This window comes from Leptopilina heterotoma, unplaced genomic scaffold (assembly GCF_015476425.1).
Source record: "Leptopilina heterotoma isolate Lh14 unplaced genomic scaffold, ASM1547642v1 Lhet_62, whole genome shotgun sequence".
Taxonomy (NCBI): Eukaryota; Metazoa; Arthropoda; class Insecta; order Hymenoptera; family Figitidae; genus Leptopilina; species Leptopilina heterotoma.
The window spans coordinates 944,671-963,013 of NW_025111146.1; the positions used below are offsets into that span (position 1 = coordinate 944,671).

At 28.8% G+C, this 18,343-nt stretch overlaps 1 protein-coding gene across 1 annotated transcript in view; it reads right to left on the reverse strand.

Moving 5' to 3' along the window:
- Positions 1 to 2,874: 2,874 nt before the first annotated feature.
- LOC122509738 (sterile alpha motif domain-containing protein 5-like) overlaps positions 2,875 to 18,343 on the reverse strand; it is a 306,037-nt gene continuing 290,568 nt past the window's right edge. The window contains exon 2 of the mRNA XM_043623970.1: positions 2,875 to 3,132. Within this exon, the coding sequence (XP_043479905.1) occupies positions 3,088 to 3,132 (45 nt within the window). The 3' untranslated portion in view covers positions 2,875 to 3,087. The remainder of the gene's footprint in view (positions 3,133 to 18,343) is intronic.

The window sequence follows — 18,343 nt, forward strand, 5'->3', positions numbered from 1 at the left end:
TCCAATTTATAATTGAAATTATTAATCATTAATCTTTTGATTTGATTGTTGGTAAAGTGTCAACAATAAACAAATCAACTGTTATGGACAACATTGTATAGGAGAAATCGTACTGAGCTAGTTTTGTACAAACATCTCTGTACCGAGCTAGCTCAGTACAAATATCTCTGTACAGAGTCCGGAAATAACAGCTTTGTACAAAACAGCTTGTACCAACCGCGCTCAGTACAAAAATCGTTGTACAGATCGGGCTTTGTACAATTTCGGGCTTGGTACGTAACATATATAATCATTAAATTGCATACTTATACCTATACAATACAGAAAAATCGGAATAAACGCAAACCTACGAAATAAATAAAATCTAACGCACGCGAGACTTGAACCTACGACCTACGAACTACGGACTACGAAACTAACGCCCTAAACACTATGCTACGGAACCTAACTGAACACAGACGCTCTATTTTCAGTGACTTGTTGAGTGATTCAATAAAGCATTAATTGACACTAATACACTACAGCAAATAAATAAATTGTTTAATAATAATAACCATTAAACATTCATAAATTAATATTTTTATTATTTAAAAAAAATGTCAAAACATTTCAGTTAAAAATAATATTTATAAATTAATAATAAAAAAGTACATGTTTCGGTAACCTATTCGCAGTTTGAAGTTAATTGTTGTTTACATTTTGGTTTCTTAATCTTTTTTTAATTTTTCTTTTCAAATATTTTCAATTTTAAAATTAATGTATTGAAAATCTTCGAATTGTTGCAAAGAATTTTATCAAAAAATTTGATAATAATAGAATATTCCTTCAAAGAATTTCTTTATTTAGAAAAATAACTAAATTCTCGCAAAGAATTTTATTAATATTTTTAAAAATCCTAATTAAATTTTTTTGAAAAATTTCTTTGAATTTTTTTTTAAACTAATGGAGTTTCTTTAATAATTTTAATTGAAAATTTCGAAAGCAATTGAATTTTATGAAGAAGAATTTTATTAAAATTGTATTGAAAATAAGTGATTTCTTGCGAAGAATTTATTAAAATTTTAAGAAATAATTAAATTGTTTATGAAGAATTTTATAGAAATATTTAAAAATCATGAAATTTTTTCGAAAAATTCAATTAAAGTTGTTTCGAAAATAATTGAATTTCTTTAAAGATACTTTTTTGTACAACAAAAAAACAAAAAAGTTGATTTTTTTTTTAAGTTTTTGGGCATATATAGCCAAATGGTTTATCTAGAACTAAAAAATTTTATTTTTAAATAAAAATTTTTTTACTTTCTTATTACATGAGAAAGTATTAGTTTTGGTCGAAAATTGATTTTCGCTAATTTTATGAAATCTCATGAAATTAACACAGTTGGGCTGGTCTGACCCTTTTTTACATTTCAATTTTTGGTCCTATGTTGTTGGAAATGGTTTTTTACATTCTCATCACATGAGAAGATATTAGATTTGGTGGAAAACTGACTTTTGCTAATTGTATAAAATCTTTGCGTTTTGAGGTTCCCTGAATTCAAAGAACATGGTCCGGCGATTACGTCTGTCTGTAAGCCTGTCTGTCCGGAGACAAAAACTTTGTTCCGACGATAACTTTTGAAAAACTTAATTTTTTAAAAAAGTTTTTTCGAATTTTTGATTTTTTGTCTCATCTCAGTGGACGTTCTCTTAAAAAAATCGTTTTTTTTTTAAATAAAGCTGAGATACCAGAGTAACTTTTCTAGGAGATGTCCGAGTAAATCAACAAAGAGTGAAAAGTTAGCCATTACGCTCCGGTCTACACTACACAAAAAACTTATAAGAATACTAATACTTTAAGAATATTTTAGCTGCTTCTGCAAATCAAGTTTCTGCTAAGAGAGTTAGTAGAATTAAAAATAACTTCACAATTTTAATCATCAAGACCAAAAATATACATTTAAATGCTTTTATACAAAACAAGTATGTAATCCCCGCTTTCTCGGCGCGTTTTTGAGACGCAAAGTATGCCTTTACTTCTCAAAACGCACCGAGTAAACGCGGATTACATTCTCGTTTTGTATAAAATGTCGTGTGTACCTCGGACGCACGCATTTCTCGTCCTCGCTTGTTTACAGAAAAACAAAAATTTAAAAATTTCTGCAAAATCAAGCTCGGACGAGAAACTTGCGCTTTGCGTCCTCGTTGCACAATGTACTATTAATCTCGCAATCATCAGCAAACAAAAACATGTGATGAGAATGTAATCCTTAAAGTCGTAGTAACTTTAAGAAAAAAAAATGTTTTACGAAACATATAATAGGAAACAAGAACAAGAACACAATATAATAATGCACAATAATTGCAAAACATTTCCAAAAATTTTTAATTGGTGGAACTTTTTGCATTGAAAATGTTTTTGTTAGGATTTTAATAATTTTTATTTAATGAAAAATATAATGAGAAAAAATTTCTTTTCATATCATTAACCCCCTATGTAATTAATTTATACTTTTTTTGGTTTTACAATTTTCTCAAATTTTGTCCATAATATTTTCTTTTTCTAGTTTTTAAACTTTATTTATTTTTTTTCCAAAACCTTCTGGTGTTATTTGAAAAACAGGTTTTTTAAAAATCTGTTTGCGAAGATTTAGAAACTCAAACATTTAATGTCATAAAAATTAATGATTCTTAAGGGAGAGAGAAATTTTTTTTAAATAGATTTTTTTTTCTTAAATAGATCTAGCAGAATTCGAATAATAAGAGAGAAAATCAAACGACGAGTTAAGAAATTTTAATAATACAATCAATTGTTTTGCATACAAGAATAACCTTTCAATGAACTCATTCTTTAATATTTAAAGATATTAATTTTTAATATCGAAATGGCTATTATATTTTAGTTTCACATTTTTTAGATGCACGTCTTTGTTCAGGTTTAAAAAAACTACTGCTTTTTAAATTAATCGACTTTTTTACGAAATAAATGGCATTAATATAAATTTTTTGGAAATAGTACTCAGGCTGTCTACAGGCCCCTTCCTGATCAGATTTTATTTTCAATATCAAAAAATAATTTTAAAATGAAAAAATTCACATAAAAATGTTAACTTACGCCAAACTTGAGTAATGGACGAAACAATTTCCAGCACTTACCTGAAACAAAAGAGAAAAGAAATATGAAAATTTGAACAGCAAACAGTATCCAATGAATATTGATTTCTATGGTAATTTAAAGAGCGTGTGGGTGGTAATTGTTCAAACATGGTATAGGTAATTAACGTGTGAGAAAGACAAGAAAGTTTCGAAGCACTTTCAAGCTAATGAAAGGCCATAGTGAGTTATAACGGTGATTCAAAAGACCGTTAATTGCTAATTCCATAAACGCTTAGTATTTTCTTGTTCCAAAAAACAGTCTCTCTCTTTCTCTCTCTCTCTCTCTTGCTTGCTTCTCTAGGAATTGCATGTGTAAGACCCTTTTGCCTAGACAGTGAAGAAGAGGAGTTTGAGAGTTCAGAGACACCCAACTCTGCGGCAATGAGTTCTGAATAGTTTTATGGCTCGTGAAGCTCGTAATGTTCCCTCTTTCTCCTGTCTAGTCTCCTCCACTTTCTTCTTTACCCATCTCTTCTTCTTATATTTCCCACAGCATCTTTAAACTCTTCTCTTTTTCTTACTTGTTTACCTTTCTGGGAATGAGAACCGAGAATGAACATAGAGAAGAATATAACTTAGAGGAAAAAGATAGAAAGGTTTATAGCAAATCGAAAAAGATAGCCTACGAGGAAATTATGAAGAAAAGAACAAAATAATAGAGGAATAGATAGAAATTTTCTTACTGCAAATAGGGTTATATACTAAGTAGCTGCAGTTTTCCTTAATTTTTCACAAGGTCATAACGAAAAGCAGTTTTCTTTATGAAAATGTAGTAGGGAAAATGTTGTTCAAGCTAGAAGAGAAGGAAGAAGAATGGTTTTTTTCTAAATATGATTTACTCGAAGGGCGAATAGTAGAGATGATAAACTTGAGACGCGCATAAAGGAAGAGCTGAAGAAAGGATAAAATTCCTAGTGTAGGCTATATGCGACTTTTGATGGAGAGAAAGAGAGGGAGAGAGAAAGTGAAAGAGCAAGCGTCGTTACCCAAATACGCGATAACGAAACCCACTACTAGGGCAGCAGCACTACTATCTGCAAGTGACTTTGCTCTTCCCGGTAATAAACTCGCCTAATGCTCGACCACGTCGAGTCGAGCGTTTATTCGTGCAGGGTCATTTCTTACTTCGTTAATTCGCACCTCCTCTCTGACTCAACGATATCTCTGCGTATCTTTCGACACAGCACTGCTATAACGAGCGACGATAAAATCATGTCCTAACTTCCAACATACTCTACTAACTTCCCACCGGAGTTGTTATATATATACACACACCTAGTCACGTGAAAATGGACTACCGATGTTACAATCATGCACACAGCCTACGACTTAAGTACATTCATATTATCATATTGGAAAAAGTTATATTCAAATATTTTAAAAAGTGACCAATCTGAATGAGTAGTTTTCTACACAGACAAAAATTAATCTCAACCAGGGACTGTCACGGAATCAAAACAAAATTAAAAAATACTTTTGTTATGATTCGGATATGGCTATCAGAATCAAAAGTAGTATTTATTTAGTTTTGATTCAGATTACCGAATCAAAAATAAATATTGTTTATGTTCTGATTCCTATATCAAAATCAAAAATCCACTCTGTTTAGTTTTGATACCAATATCAGAATCAAAAGTATTTCTTTTTTAATTATGATATAAATATCTGAATCAAAATAAAAACTTTAGATATTAAAATTATGTAATATCGAGGGAAATAATGTTTTATATATTGATGTCATATTGTATACATAATATATACACTATAAATATGCACATGCGTAACATGCGTAAAATTTGTTGCGCATTTTTGAATATATCGGAAGATTATATCGTTTTGAGATTTGATTCAATACAAAATCAGAAGTAGAAATTCAAATCGAATTCTGCTTCCAGAAGAAAACCGAATGTAATGTGAAGTAAACTTTTGTTTCGTTACTGTATCAGAATCAAAACAGAAAGTGACTTTTGTTTTTATATCAGCAAGCAAAACTAAAGTGGAATGGACTTTTGTTTCGTTACCAAATCAAAATCAAAATACATTAACCAGTTGCCTGTTTCCGACCCACCCGTGGGTCGTATTCATTTTCACTAAAAATAAATATAATTTGTATATAAATTGATAGATATTTTTCTTTATATCAATATTATAAGACATAAAAAGGGTCCTTAATGATATTTTTTACAATAATTGAATAATTAGTTATAATTTAAATATATTATACTATTTGAAAAAGTATCAGATTCCGCTGGGCATTTTAGGACAATCATGTTGTATTTTCCTCAAACAGTTAGGGGTTAATAATTTCGTTTTGTTATTAAATATCATAACGAAATCAAAATTCGATTTCCGTGAAGGTGAACCTGAGTCGAGAAACGAGAAAGTGACTCATTTTGAACTGCAACAAAAAAATTTTTTTTGCAACCTAACCTGTAAAATTCAATTTTCAAGCGGTGTGTAAAGTGTTACACTGTAAAAAGAAGGCATCTTATTTTAAGATATTTTGATTCAGTTAATTGTAATGAGCGATTTTACCTCAACAAAGAAAAGCAAACAGAAATTAGTAATTTACTCTTGAATGTAAAACCTCCTGATTATCTGAAGCGTATTCCTAGATCCTAGAAAGATAGAAAACACTGGAAAGCAACAGAAAAAAAAGACTTTCTATTATTTGATTCTTCAATTGCACTTAAAGGTAAACTGATCAAAAGGTACTATGAGCACTTTTTAACATTATTGTATGCAATTCATATTTTAATAGGGCAAAGAGTAAATAGTAATTGATTGGAATTAGCAGAAAAATTACTTACTTTCTTTGCTTCTAAGGTTGAGGATCTTTATGGTACGCATTGTGACGTGAAAATCATTCTGACGTTATTTCAAGTATTTTATTGATCAAATATCGTTTAATTAAAGGTAAGGGTTGTAAGGTCAATAGTTCGCCCCTGCGACCTTGCATCGATTGAAGCGCCAATAATGCGATCAATTGACGCATTGCCAGATTTCTGAAAAGAGTACGTTACTCTTTGTTCGACCGTTTTAATGTTAGCTGAAATTTTGTAGTGTGTTTTGCGTGCCGAAAAAGGATTGTATATTCGACATTTGACTGAAATTTTGTGATCAACAAAGTGTCGATATTTGATCGTCATTTGAGTAAGTGATTAATGTTTCTTTGATTTGTTTAATAAATTTGTTTTATTCCTGGAAGTCGCTTGATTTTGTTTTTATATTATTTTTGTTAGGGTTCCCCAACGCTACCCTCCTTGTGATTTTATGTTAACTTATTTTTGTGTTTTGTTAATTTCGTAAAATTAACTGGCGTCCGCGTATTTGTTGTTAATTTTCTTCTCGCCAAATAGAGCTCCAGCAACTCTGAACCCGGTCGCGCTGGATGGTAATAGAATTTGTTTAATTTATGTATGATCAGTTTTATCTTACTCTTTTATTTCATTTAACTTAATATATTTCATTCTTAATTTTCAATATAAAAAATTCTATTCGTCTCAGCATAAATGTTCATTTAATGTACACCAATTAATTCATTTGCTGATGTTTGTACATTATTGGGGCCCTCTGGGCGACAAATTCTCAAATCATTTCTCCTCTTCGAGCTCCATGTATCGAACTTTTGAGTGAAGATGATTTAGTGATCTTGAGAAATTTCAATTTTTCTAACAGTTTTACAATATATGCGAGAATTCAATTTAATAATGAAATTTATACATCTGAAATTTATGAAAGACAAGTCAGACGTAACAATTTCAATGTTATGATCAAGAATGGAATAATTGGAGTTATAAAATATTTAATTTTCGCAGAAAATAAATTATTTGCTGTTTTAAGGCAGTTTGTGTAAAGTAAATTAGAAAATCAGAAAATAATTCACAGCAATTTTAATCTTGATTTTTCTGACTTTATTACTCCGATTAGGGAAACGTTTTGCATCAAACTAGTAGATTGTAATGAAATTGACAGAAAGATTTTAAAGGTAGAGAATTACATTTGTTTGATGGCGAAGGGAACAGAACGAAGATAAATGATTATGTAATTTCAAAAACTACTTTTATTTGTAGATTATTCACAACTAAAATTGTAAACACACTTTAATCTTAATATTAGCAGTTAAAAACAGTTTTTCATAGATAATTGCATTCAATTTCTATAGAAAATATCGATGAACAATAGCCTAAGAATTTATTGTAATTAAAGAATTTACCAGATACTTATTCCGTAAATTTAAGAACTTTTATGAGTCATTTGATCTCCTTAAATAATAATCAAACATATCTCTTACTGATTAAAAATAAAATATAATTTATGCAACCATGAAGAATATATTTGCAAAATTTTTTTTTTTTAATTTCAATTATATTTAATATTGTACATACTAAAAGTAATATTATTCAAAAATAAAATTTAAGGCATAAGAAAAGAACAAGTTTAGTGTCAAATTATTTAATATAATTATAAAAATATCATTATCAATTTCTAATAAAAAATTTTAACTATTTATTTCAAAGTATGAAAATTGATATGCATTATTATATAATTTTTTTACACATTGTAATATATAATAATTTAAATTTTTATATAAAAATATATAAAAATTTAAACCCATTTTATATTACATAAAATTTGACTATAAACAAAATGCTTACATAATATATAAAAATATATTTTTCATATAATTTAAATACAATTTTTATACTTTATCTACCCATATTTTTTACTATTTAGGGTATATAGAAAATATATATACTCAAATTGTTATATAAAATAAATAAAATATTAATATAAATTTTATATAATTTTTATAAAAAATATATTGAAAAAAATTTTTAAAAATTTATATAATTTCTATATAAATTTTATAAAATATTTTTACATGGGCTGCTTTACCCTTATTTCATTCAAGAAGGATTTTAACAAGAGTTTTGCTAAAAATTAAAAAAAACCTTGGCCACCCCTTACTAAAGTCCTATTTTAACTAGGAAAATTTGTGCATAGAGATATAAGAGATATAATTTATTTGAAAATTTGTATAAAGCGGTAAAGATAATCTCTGTTCAGGAAAGAATGTCTAACCTTGATCAGACTGACATTGCTGATATCGTGTAAGTACGTGTACATATATATAATAAAGCAAGAGACTGTTGGTCACTCAGTTCCGCTTCAGCGGTCAAGCGAAGCGAGTTAGATGATAGCATCGATCTTTGGGAGACGGAGATAACTCAAGACGAATAGGTGCTCATAAATTATGCCATGAAGCTTCACAAATGAACGCTTCTGCTTTAGCTTAAATCGATTTAAACTTCCTTTTTAGACGTCAAACTCATTTACCTAATTAATTATCTCTAATTATTTTATGAGTATTAAAATCCATCCGTATTTATATCTATTCAAGATAAACAATGTTGCTATATATACATTGACTTTTCTTTTTGGTATTACTAAAACACGATGAGAATTTTATTAAAAATAAATTTGAAACTTCCTGTTATGCTCATATACACTCGCTTCCCAATTTAATTCAAAGTTGAATAAAAATTTTCAATTTAGTATTTTTCTTCACTCTGTATAAAACTTATTTTTCCGGTTTGCATTGCTTGTTAATAATATATCCGGCATACATTGTTCTTTCTAACAATAATAATTTATGTTTTCTTTGCCAGGAGTAGCTCGTAAAAACTGAAAGAATGCTCTTCAGTAAATTCTTGCCTTTTTTCTCGCCCCTCTCATTTCCTTCTTTTCGCGCAATGACCTAGATTTTACATTATATTACGGCAAAGTTGTTTTTTGCTTTTTATATAAAGAAATTTTTGTAAAAATTAAAGCTTAAGGTGAATTGTTCTCGTCAGAGGGCAAAGTAGAATATGAAGAGAATGGTGGAAGTTTGCGTGCATAAGGAGCGACGTGACAGGTTGAATAAATTGTACAGTATAGAAGCATATGAAAGATGGCTCCTGCAAAACGTCATATGTTTCACGTCATCGAGCCGTAAAAAAGGAGCTAAAAGCACGTTCACTTGAACACTATGTTAAAGTTTTCAAAGCCGAAAGCATTCTTCATCTCTTATTAACCCCATGGAGTCACGATTGCTTATAAATATTGCCGATCACGATAAATTGCTTCTGATTGAATCAAAGATCGTTTATCATAATTTCTCTGCAATGTAAGTTTGCCATCCACAACAAAAGGATAAGAAGAGGAACATCTACTCTTCACATCTCACTTTGCGGTTCAATTTTCCAATTTATTCATCTTACACTCCTCAGCAAAAAGTTTAAAAAAACAACTGTTTCTAAACTATTTTTTTGTAACTTACATAAAACATCTGTTTTATAAATTTAAATCTAAATTGTCAAAAAATTAAAAAAGTAAATTACGAAATATAGATTTTTTTACGACGAGAAATCAATAAAACTGGATAATTCGCGTTCAGAAGAAGAAAAGGTTAAGTATCTTGTGCCAGTAATTTGAAGTGGACGTAGAGAGCGACTAGTGAGAGAGGGGAAAAGGGAATTTATCAGGCGAATTTTCGCGCAACAGAGAACGTCGAATAAACACGCCGCTGTTTCAATTTTAATCGGCTTCATTTGGCTTCATTCATTTCTCCCTCGGTCATACATTTAGTATTAAAGGAATAATGCACGTTCGTAATTCATCTAAATTAAATTCCATTAATTTCGTTCTTCCATAGTGAATTGTGCAGTGGTGGCACTTTCGCACGATATGCGCTGTTTTTAAAGAAAAAAAACCACGTTATCATTCGGTCCATTCCTAATGCACGCAACCTCCGAGATCGATAAACTCAGGAAAAATAAAGATTAGGTAATTATTTATTCTTAATTAAGAGTCACTCACTAATTAAATATTTTTCAACATAAAATTAATTATTTAAAACTTTTATATTCCCAAATTATATTTAACTTAAGTTTCCAGTTAAGTGCTTCAGGTAAAAAGAAGGTTCACGCACGGCAAAGCAGACAGTACATTGGAAAAGTTTATTTGATTCAAATAAACGATCAACTTGTCTATTATTAAATAAATATTCATTTGTATTAAATAATTTTTATTTAACCCCTTGACAGTCCATGGACCATATAAGGCCACGAAAATTTGTGCCACCTTTGCGTCTGTGGCCATATATGGCCACCTCAGAAAAAAATACTAAACATAATTCGATTTGAGTGGCGAAGTATATATACTAAGGTTTTTGGGGTCGCTGATTACGAATATGATATCAGATTTTCAAAATTCAAAATGTCGGATCATGAAAAATGAGTGTTATTACATTTTTGACAAATATTTTACATTTCAAACGAATCTGATGAATTTTGGAAAAAATATCCGTTCTCATTATCACTTGTAACAACTGCACAACAGGTACATTTTTTACAATAAATCACTTTATTAAAAAAGTATACACTAAATGTGGACAAACAAGGCAGTTTTTTGAACCATAATCCTCATAGAATTGATATTAAAAAAATTTACTTTGTTAAGTATAAAGGTCTATTAATTATTTAAAAAATATCAAGCAGAGAAATATTTACTATTGGCCTCTAAAAACCAATGTGCCTATATTTTTACTTGTAAAGCTTGCATATAATTTTTAAACATATTGCAGCAATTCGTACATAAAAACTAAACATTTTTCCCTTTGGAACCCCATCTCTATAATTCACTGTTTCTGAGATATTCCATTTGTAACAACTGCACAGCGTAACAACCACACCTAGTCTCTGAAAACCCCCGAGGAATGAATTTCCGTTGAAACGCATCAATTTTAAAATTATCCGCCATATTAGGTCGCCATATTGGATCCGACATTTTGAATTTTAAAAAACTGACTTCAAATTCGAATTCAGCGACCCCAAAAACCTTATATATGATAATATTTTATAATAATATTTTTTTGTAAACTTTTTTTCGGACCGTTTTTGGACCACAAGCGATTTTTAACTGGACTGCGAAGGGGTTATGCCTGATATTTGTCTCAAATACTGTAATTATTGGATCAAATACTATATGATATTGATAATAATCGAACAATTGTTTATTTGAATCAAATACAGTTTTCTTATCAGTGTAGTCAAACACTTTTTAGTTATACAATATAAATAAATGCAAAACCATGTGATGTAGAAACTAACGAAATATTTACACTACACTCAATATTTTATAAACAATAGTAATCAATTATTTTAACCAAAAATAATATTATATGTGTTAAATAAATTAATAAAAAAACAATAAAATTGTTAAAATTTAAATAATTTAGAACTTGGATAAATTAAATTTAAAATGAAATAAAATTTCCATTAATAAATTTATTTATTTTTATTACATGGGGTGGTTCCCCCACTGGGATTGGGGTCAAATTTTTTTTTTGTAATCTTGGCTTAATGCAAAAGGATTTCCAAAAAAAAAATTTCGCGCGTTGCAGGAAATATATTTTAATACATTTCATTACATATTAACTTTTTATACTTCTATTTTCTTTAAATTCGTTGATCGTAAACGTTGTGAACTTCACCTACCTAAGTTTGAGGGCTTAAAAAATGGTTTAATATTATTATTTTAAAAAGTCAAAGACATAGATTTTTTCGTTTTTTTGTCTACTTTAATTCCAAGGAGTTCCGGAAAAGAAAAATTAAATTCCCTTTTTTAAAAGCCTTTTCGAAAAGGCCTTTCGGAACGTCCTTCCGACAGGACGGGCGCTTGGACGTTCTATCATTAATATAATTGCTTCTCTATTTCATTAGCGAATGCCAATTAATTAAAACTTATATAAAAAAAATCTTATCTTTTCTAGTTTCTAATTCCTTCTGAATTATTGTGGACATTTTATAGGTTTTGAGATATTAAGAGTTTTACATTTAAAACAGGAATTTTTCTAAGAAATTAAAATAAATTTAAAAATATAAAAAGATTAATGAAAAGTTTATTTAATTCTCATTCGATTTAGTGTATAACTTATAACATATTAACAATAATTTCATTTTCATACTATAAAATTTACATAAAAAGTGAATCGTTGCTAGTGAATGAAACTGGAAAAGTGAATATTTAAATTATTATTAAATTAATTAAAGTCAAAATTAATAAAAATCAGAATTAATTAGATTGAATCTGTTAAATTATTTTCAAAAAGAAAACAAATAAAAACTAATTATTATCTACTTATCCTTAAATTTATAAATTAATTTAAGCTCCGAAATGTTAAAAAATTATTCTTAAGCCATTGAATTTTTTTTATCATTTCAGAGCTTATTTATATTGTAAATAATGTTTATGAAATACATTGCGTCCTAAAATTAGACGAATAACTAAATTATCAAAATAATAATAGAATTAAGAATTTTTTGTAAAACAAAAGTGAAAATTAAATTTGAAAGAAGTTAACAACTTTCCCGAATCAATCTACACAAATAAATTAAATATCTTAAATAAATCTCGATAAGCTCATGGGCTTCAATGTATCGACAGCACAGATGCCCTAATACAGAAACCTGCTTAATTTGAAAAATTTTTTCAAAATTAATTAATAATTTCGAAATTATCAAAGAACTCAGAAAAAACGGTAGCATGGTGGGATACGAGCCCACGACCTTTCTATTGCCGGTAGACTGCTCTGACCGAAAGGTCGTGGGCTCGTATCCCACCATGCCGAATGATAAATTCACTTCCTTCAATTAAAAGTGAAAATTGTTTTTTTGAAAAAGAATTAGTTTTTTTCAATGTTAAATGAATAGAAGTGAAAATGTAATAAAGGAATGTGTATGTGTAATCTTTCCGAACGTTTTTCTCGTCGAAGGAAGATTTCCTATTCTTAGAGGGCGCGCTGATGAAAAACGAAAAGTGTGTCGAAGATGAACGAGCTATTCACAAAGACAGATCTGTTTAGAGGTCTATAAGGAAGTGAAAAGAAAGGGGAGCTGGAACTATATAAATTCGACTTCGCTATCGAGGGTCGTCGCTTCCTTTTGCCTGACAACAAACACGTTCCAAGCGTGGGTCGGCGGTTGGCAGGGTTCGCAGAAGACAAAAACTAATGGTGCCAGAGTTGCCAGAGTCTAGGTAAAACAATATAGAATTATACTCGACGAAAATGGACACAACTTTCTTGATTATGTCAATGCATTTCAATTAAAACTTATCGTATTCAATATAATCAAATATAATCATCAGCTTCAAATATTTTTTCCAATTGGGTAAGAATTCCTGAAGTGGGCCCTAATTTTCTGCAGGGAAGAAACATAATTGATACCTAGATAAGAAGTAAAATTCCCTTCCAAATTTTTTTGATAGATATGAAGTAGTAAATTAGATCAATAGGAAAGTAAAGTATACTCTCTAAATCTGAATTAGCGAAATTCCACTTATTTCCCAGCGATAAATATATCACTGATTCAATTAGCGTATATACGCTAATTAATTTAATCAGTGAAATTTCACTAATTCACAGCGTATATGGGTGATAAAATTTAAAATGTCATTTTCATGTCCTGCCCAAAAATCTAGAATACTAGTTCATATATAAAAGTTTTTGAAGTCAATTAATTTTCTTAATCACTTCTTCTACTTAAATTAATAATTCTTAGTCGCTAGAAATTCTCTGAAAAAATTTGGCAGAAGAATTAGAAGCAAAATGTCAGTGGTGTCCCCTGTCCGCACTTAAGAAATCAGAACTTTACCTAATAATAAAAATTGTTGATTCTCACATTTTTAGTACCCGAAAAATTATTTTGTACAGCTAAGAGTCTATATTTTTATATAGTAATTGTGCTAGCAGAATAATTTTGATGCAGTGCTAGAAAAAAAATCAAAATCGCCTGTCCGTAAGTTTCATATTTTTAAGTAATTATCGCAAATTTTGAATATCATGTCTGATATTTAAATAACCTAGTGCAGATAATTGCCTTATTAAGCGTTAATAGTATTAGTGATATGTATAGCTTCTTAAAGAAAAAACATTACAACATTCTATCACATCTATAACTTGCACGGTTAGTGGCAGAAAGCAAGTATCACTTTGTCGAGCACACCATGTCAGTGGTGTCCCCATCGAAAACTTGTTCATAATATTAATATTTTTTTAATATTATTGTATCTCGTTTTCAGGTATTACACGTACTTTAAAAACCGCACCGACTTTAACTTAAAAGTAAAGTCTTTCTTTTTCGAAATTGAGAAATGAAGCAAAATGTCAGTGGTGTCCCTTGTCAGTGGTGTCCCCTCAAAATTCTAATTCTTGCAGCTTATTATTTTATTTTTAATAAATTTGTGTTAAATTTACTCCTTATATGCAGTTAATAAAGATATGATACTGGATTGTAATTTATAGGCTGATTTTATTCTCACTATTCAAAAAAAATTATCAGTGAAATCTTTCAAAAATGTCGGTGGTGTCCCTCAATGTTCATATGTTTTTTTGGTCTTCAAAAGTATATTAATTTATGGCAGAACTCATTACAATATTTTTCAAGTCATGTTGAAACATTCATTTTTGTAATTTGAAATATTTTAACTTTTTAAAGTTGTAAGAATTTATTTGAGAAAAGAATAAACGAAAACAGAAAATTTTTTATCATTTCTGCTTATCGTTTTTCACCTAGTGAAAATTAAAATTTGCTTCCACCTGCTCGACCACTATTATTTTTGTCCATCATATATTCTAGTCGACCAAAATAGAGTATCGTTAAGTTCAAAATCCAACATCGAAAAATCAAAGTTAGTAGGATCAAAAATGACATTTCAAATTTAATCACCCATATACGCTAATTGAATCAGTGATATACTTATCACTGGGAAATTAGTAAAATTTCGCTAATTTAGATTTAGAAAGTAAATAACATTTATGTCATTTTTAAAGTTGCGACGCACAGTGGGGCAAATAGCACTTTTTAGGGACAAAAATTTAGCGCTGTTACAATTTTTAACGGATTTTGTTAATTTTTTTTCAATAATCTTGAGTTTCCGCAGAATACAATGCGTCTGCTAATAATTTATTTGAAATAATTATTTATTTAACAACAATGTAGGCGGAAATTATTTTCTAACTTATTTGATAGACATTTGTGTCCTAAATTTGAATTTCACTTAAAATTGACATTCAGAGATGTAGTTAAACATAATTTGAGAAATGACTGCACTAGATTTCGACGAAACTGATTACTTAAGGGTTTTTGAGGTCGCTGATCACGAGTCTGCAGTTTGTTTTTCAAAATTCAAAATGGCCAATCCAATGTGGCGGACGACATTTTTAAAAAATGATTGAACTCACATGAAACATGTTACTCGGGGGGTTTTCGTGGTTGCTGATTACGAATCCGTTGTTGGTTTTTCAAAATTCAAAATGGCGGATCCAGTATGGCGGACGACATTTTTATAAACAATTCACTTTATTTGAAACTTGTTACAAGGGGGGGATTTTGTGGTTGCTGAATACTAATCGAATATTGGTTTTGAAAATTCAAAAAGCCTTTTCATTATAAATAAAAATTAAAAATTATAATCGTTTTATATGTATTAAACAAATATTGTAATTTTTTAACCATTTCTATTGTTTCACTTATATTTTTAAATATGTTAATTTTAAAAATTATTAATGTTTACAGTGTGGTGACCATTGTGCCTGTGTAAATTTGGCATTATAATTTCTTGACAAAATTAATTCTTTCTAAAAATCTTGACAAAATTAATTCTTTCTGAATCATACATACGACAAATACACATACACACACGCACACCTTTTGTTGTTACACTGAATATTTTTAAATTGTTGTACTTCTCATTTTCACACATTTTTTGTACCTAAAGTACTCAGAGCAAACTGTTTACCGAAGATACCTTTTTCTAATCCTTAACAGTTAAACTTTCTCTTTTATTGCAAACGTCTGTTTTTTTATTACCTTACCTATCCTATTAAAGGTTAGGGACAAAAATCGACCATCGACCCGATCATAAAAATCGGTTCGGGGAGGGTTAAGATAACTCGAGTACCCACTCCCACTCGTACCTCATCTTCTTTCCTTTTCTAATTACCATTTTCTATCCTTTTTCTATTTTCCCAATTGAGAAAAGGTCCTCCATTTTTGCCAGTTACTTACCCGCCTTTGCACTGAGCACAAGCACACATCTTAGCTTCAAATATTTTACAATAAATATATTATTTTAATTTAATCGCAGCCATTTCATTCGAATACTCCCTTACCACTAAAACAATCTACATAAACTTATTACATATCTTTTAAAGAAACTGATACTGTGTACTTTACAATTATAATTAAATTACCTTTTAATAAACAAATATTTCTAAGTTCTATTCTGTCACGCGACTATTTTCTGGTATGTCTACAGAAAAGAATGTTGAAATAATAAATTTAATAACAGTTATTGCTATAAAAAAGTTTTTTTGAAATTTTAATATTTAATGAAAGTTAAATCTTATTCGTTTCATTTAATTTGAGTTTCTTTTAGTTACTTCTATTACAGCAATTACATTTATTTGTTAAAAAATCATAAAAATATTTTTATGCCTAAGAATGATTATTATAACATTTACTAAATTAAAATTTATGTAAAACTAATTAATTATACATTGTGATTATTTCTTTTTTAAAAATTAAAAATGTTTTATAAAATATTTAATTAATAAAACCTTATTATGCAAATTTAAAAAATTTGAAAAAAATTCCTCTGATATATTGAAAACCCGCTTTCAAATTTTCAAAATCCAATAGCCAATTCGTGATCAACAACCACAGAAACCCCTCTTGTAACAAGTTTCAAATAAAGTGAATTGTTTATAAAAAATGTCGTTTGCCATATTAGATCTGCACGGAGAAAAAAATGCTGTTGAATCAATGACACATGGGTTTGATTAATTGAATAGTGTCATAACGGGCTGCCTAACGTATATGCTGTTGTTTTGAAAGCACCGATTCTAATGATTCGATAGTATCACTTTCATTGAAACAAAAGCATATTTATCAAATTGACAGCATCCTATGTTAATTAAAAGGTATTCCTTTTGAATCAATAAACAAAATTTTTTAATTTAACAGTATATGCTTTTGAGTCAATGACTATAGTTTTGAAATTTAAAAGCATCATTTTTATGATTCAAAAATTTGTACTTTTAATTTTTTTAGTTGTTGCTATCGATTGAATAACACCATAGGTACTGTTAATTCAATTCTTTTATGTGGTTAAAGATATACCAACGATAAATTGAAAAAAGGAAATTTTTGTTTACATATTTTTTATATACTATAATTAATTCTCACACCTTTAACACAACACTTCTTATACACATCTTTTTCTTCAATTTTACACACTAACATACACATCTTTATTATTGTTTTCATTTTTTACAACGGCTAAACACACACACATACACATTCGAACACACTCATCTTTTTGAGTCAGAAAAATACGGCTATTCTCAACACCGAGCACTTACTTTGTGGTTAAATACCGTGCTCGAGATTTTTCTCGTATATGTGACCGGGTCTGAGAAAAGGGACCTACTTACCAAAATCAACTGTTCGAGAAAAACGCGTTTAAAGTTTTCTATCCAAATAAATTATATTTCTTGAAACATTTTACATCTTAAATTAACATGATGAGTGTTCTTTATGTATTTTTTTATGCTGAATCCAATTTTCATGGTTAAATAATTGTTCAAACAACCCTGTAATTGTTATAAACAATTTACTTTGCAAAAGTCAAATTATGGAATTTTCAAAATTAATTTAAAAGACTTTCGGATGTCCTAGAGGTCTGAAATTTTTTATGCAAGTTCAGAACTAATACAATAATGAATAATTCTGAACTCTACAATAATCCATAGTTATTTTTTGACTTGCACAACCAGGTTGCCGATGACGGGTATACTTGGTGATCATCTTCGAGGAATTAAGTCGAATTTTTTGTAAATGGTTTAGGCATTTAATTTAAGATTTAGGGGAAATATTCTTGACACTTAGACAACCAAGAGTAATTTTTGTCTTACAATTACTTATATTTTCAAAAAAATTTTTTTTTTTAAATTTGTTTAAACAATTGCAAAAAAAATTTTTTAACAATCATGACTGATTGCATTGTATTTCTAGGACCTTAAACTATAAGAAACCATCATAAAAAAATCGATTTTTTGGTAAGTAGGTCCCTTTTCTCAGACGCGGTCACATATAAGGGAATT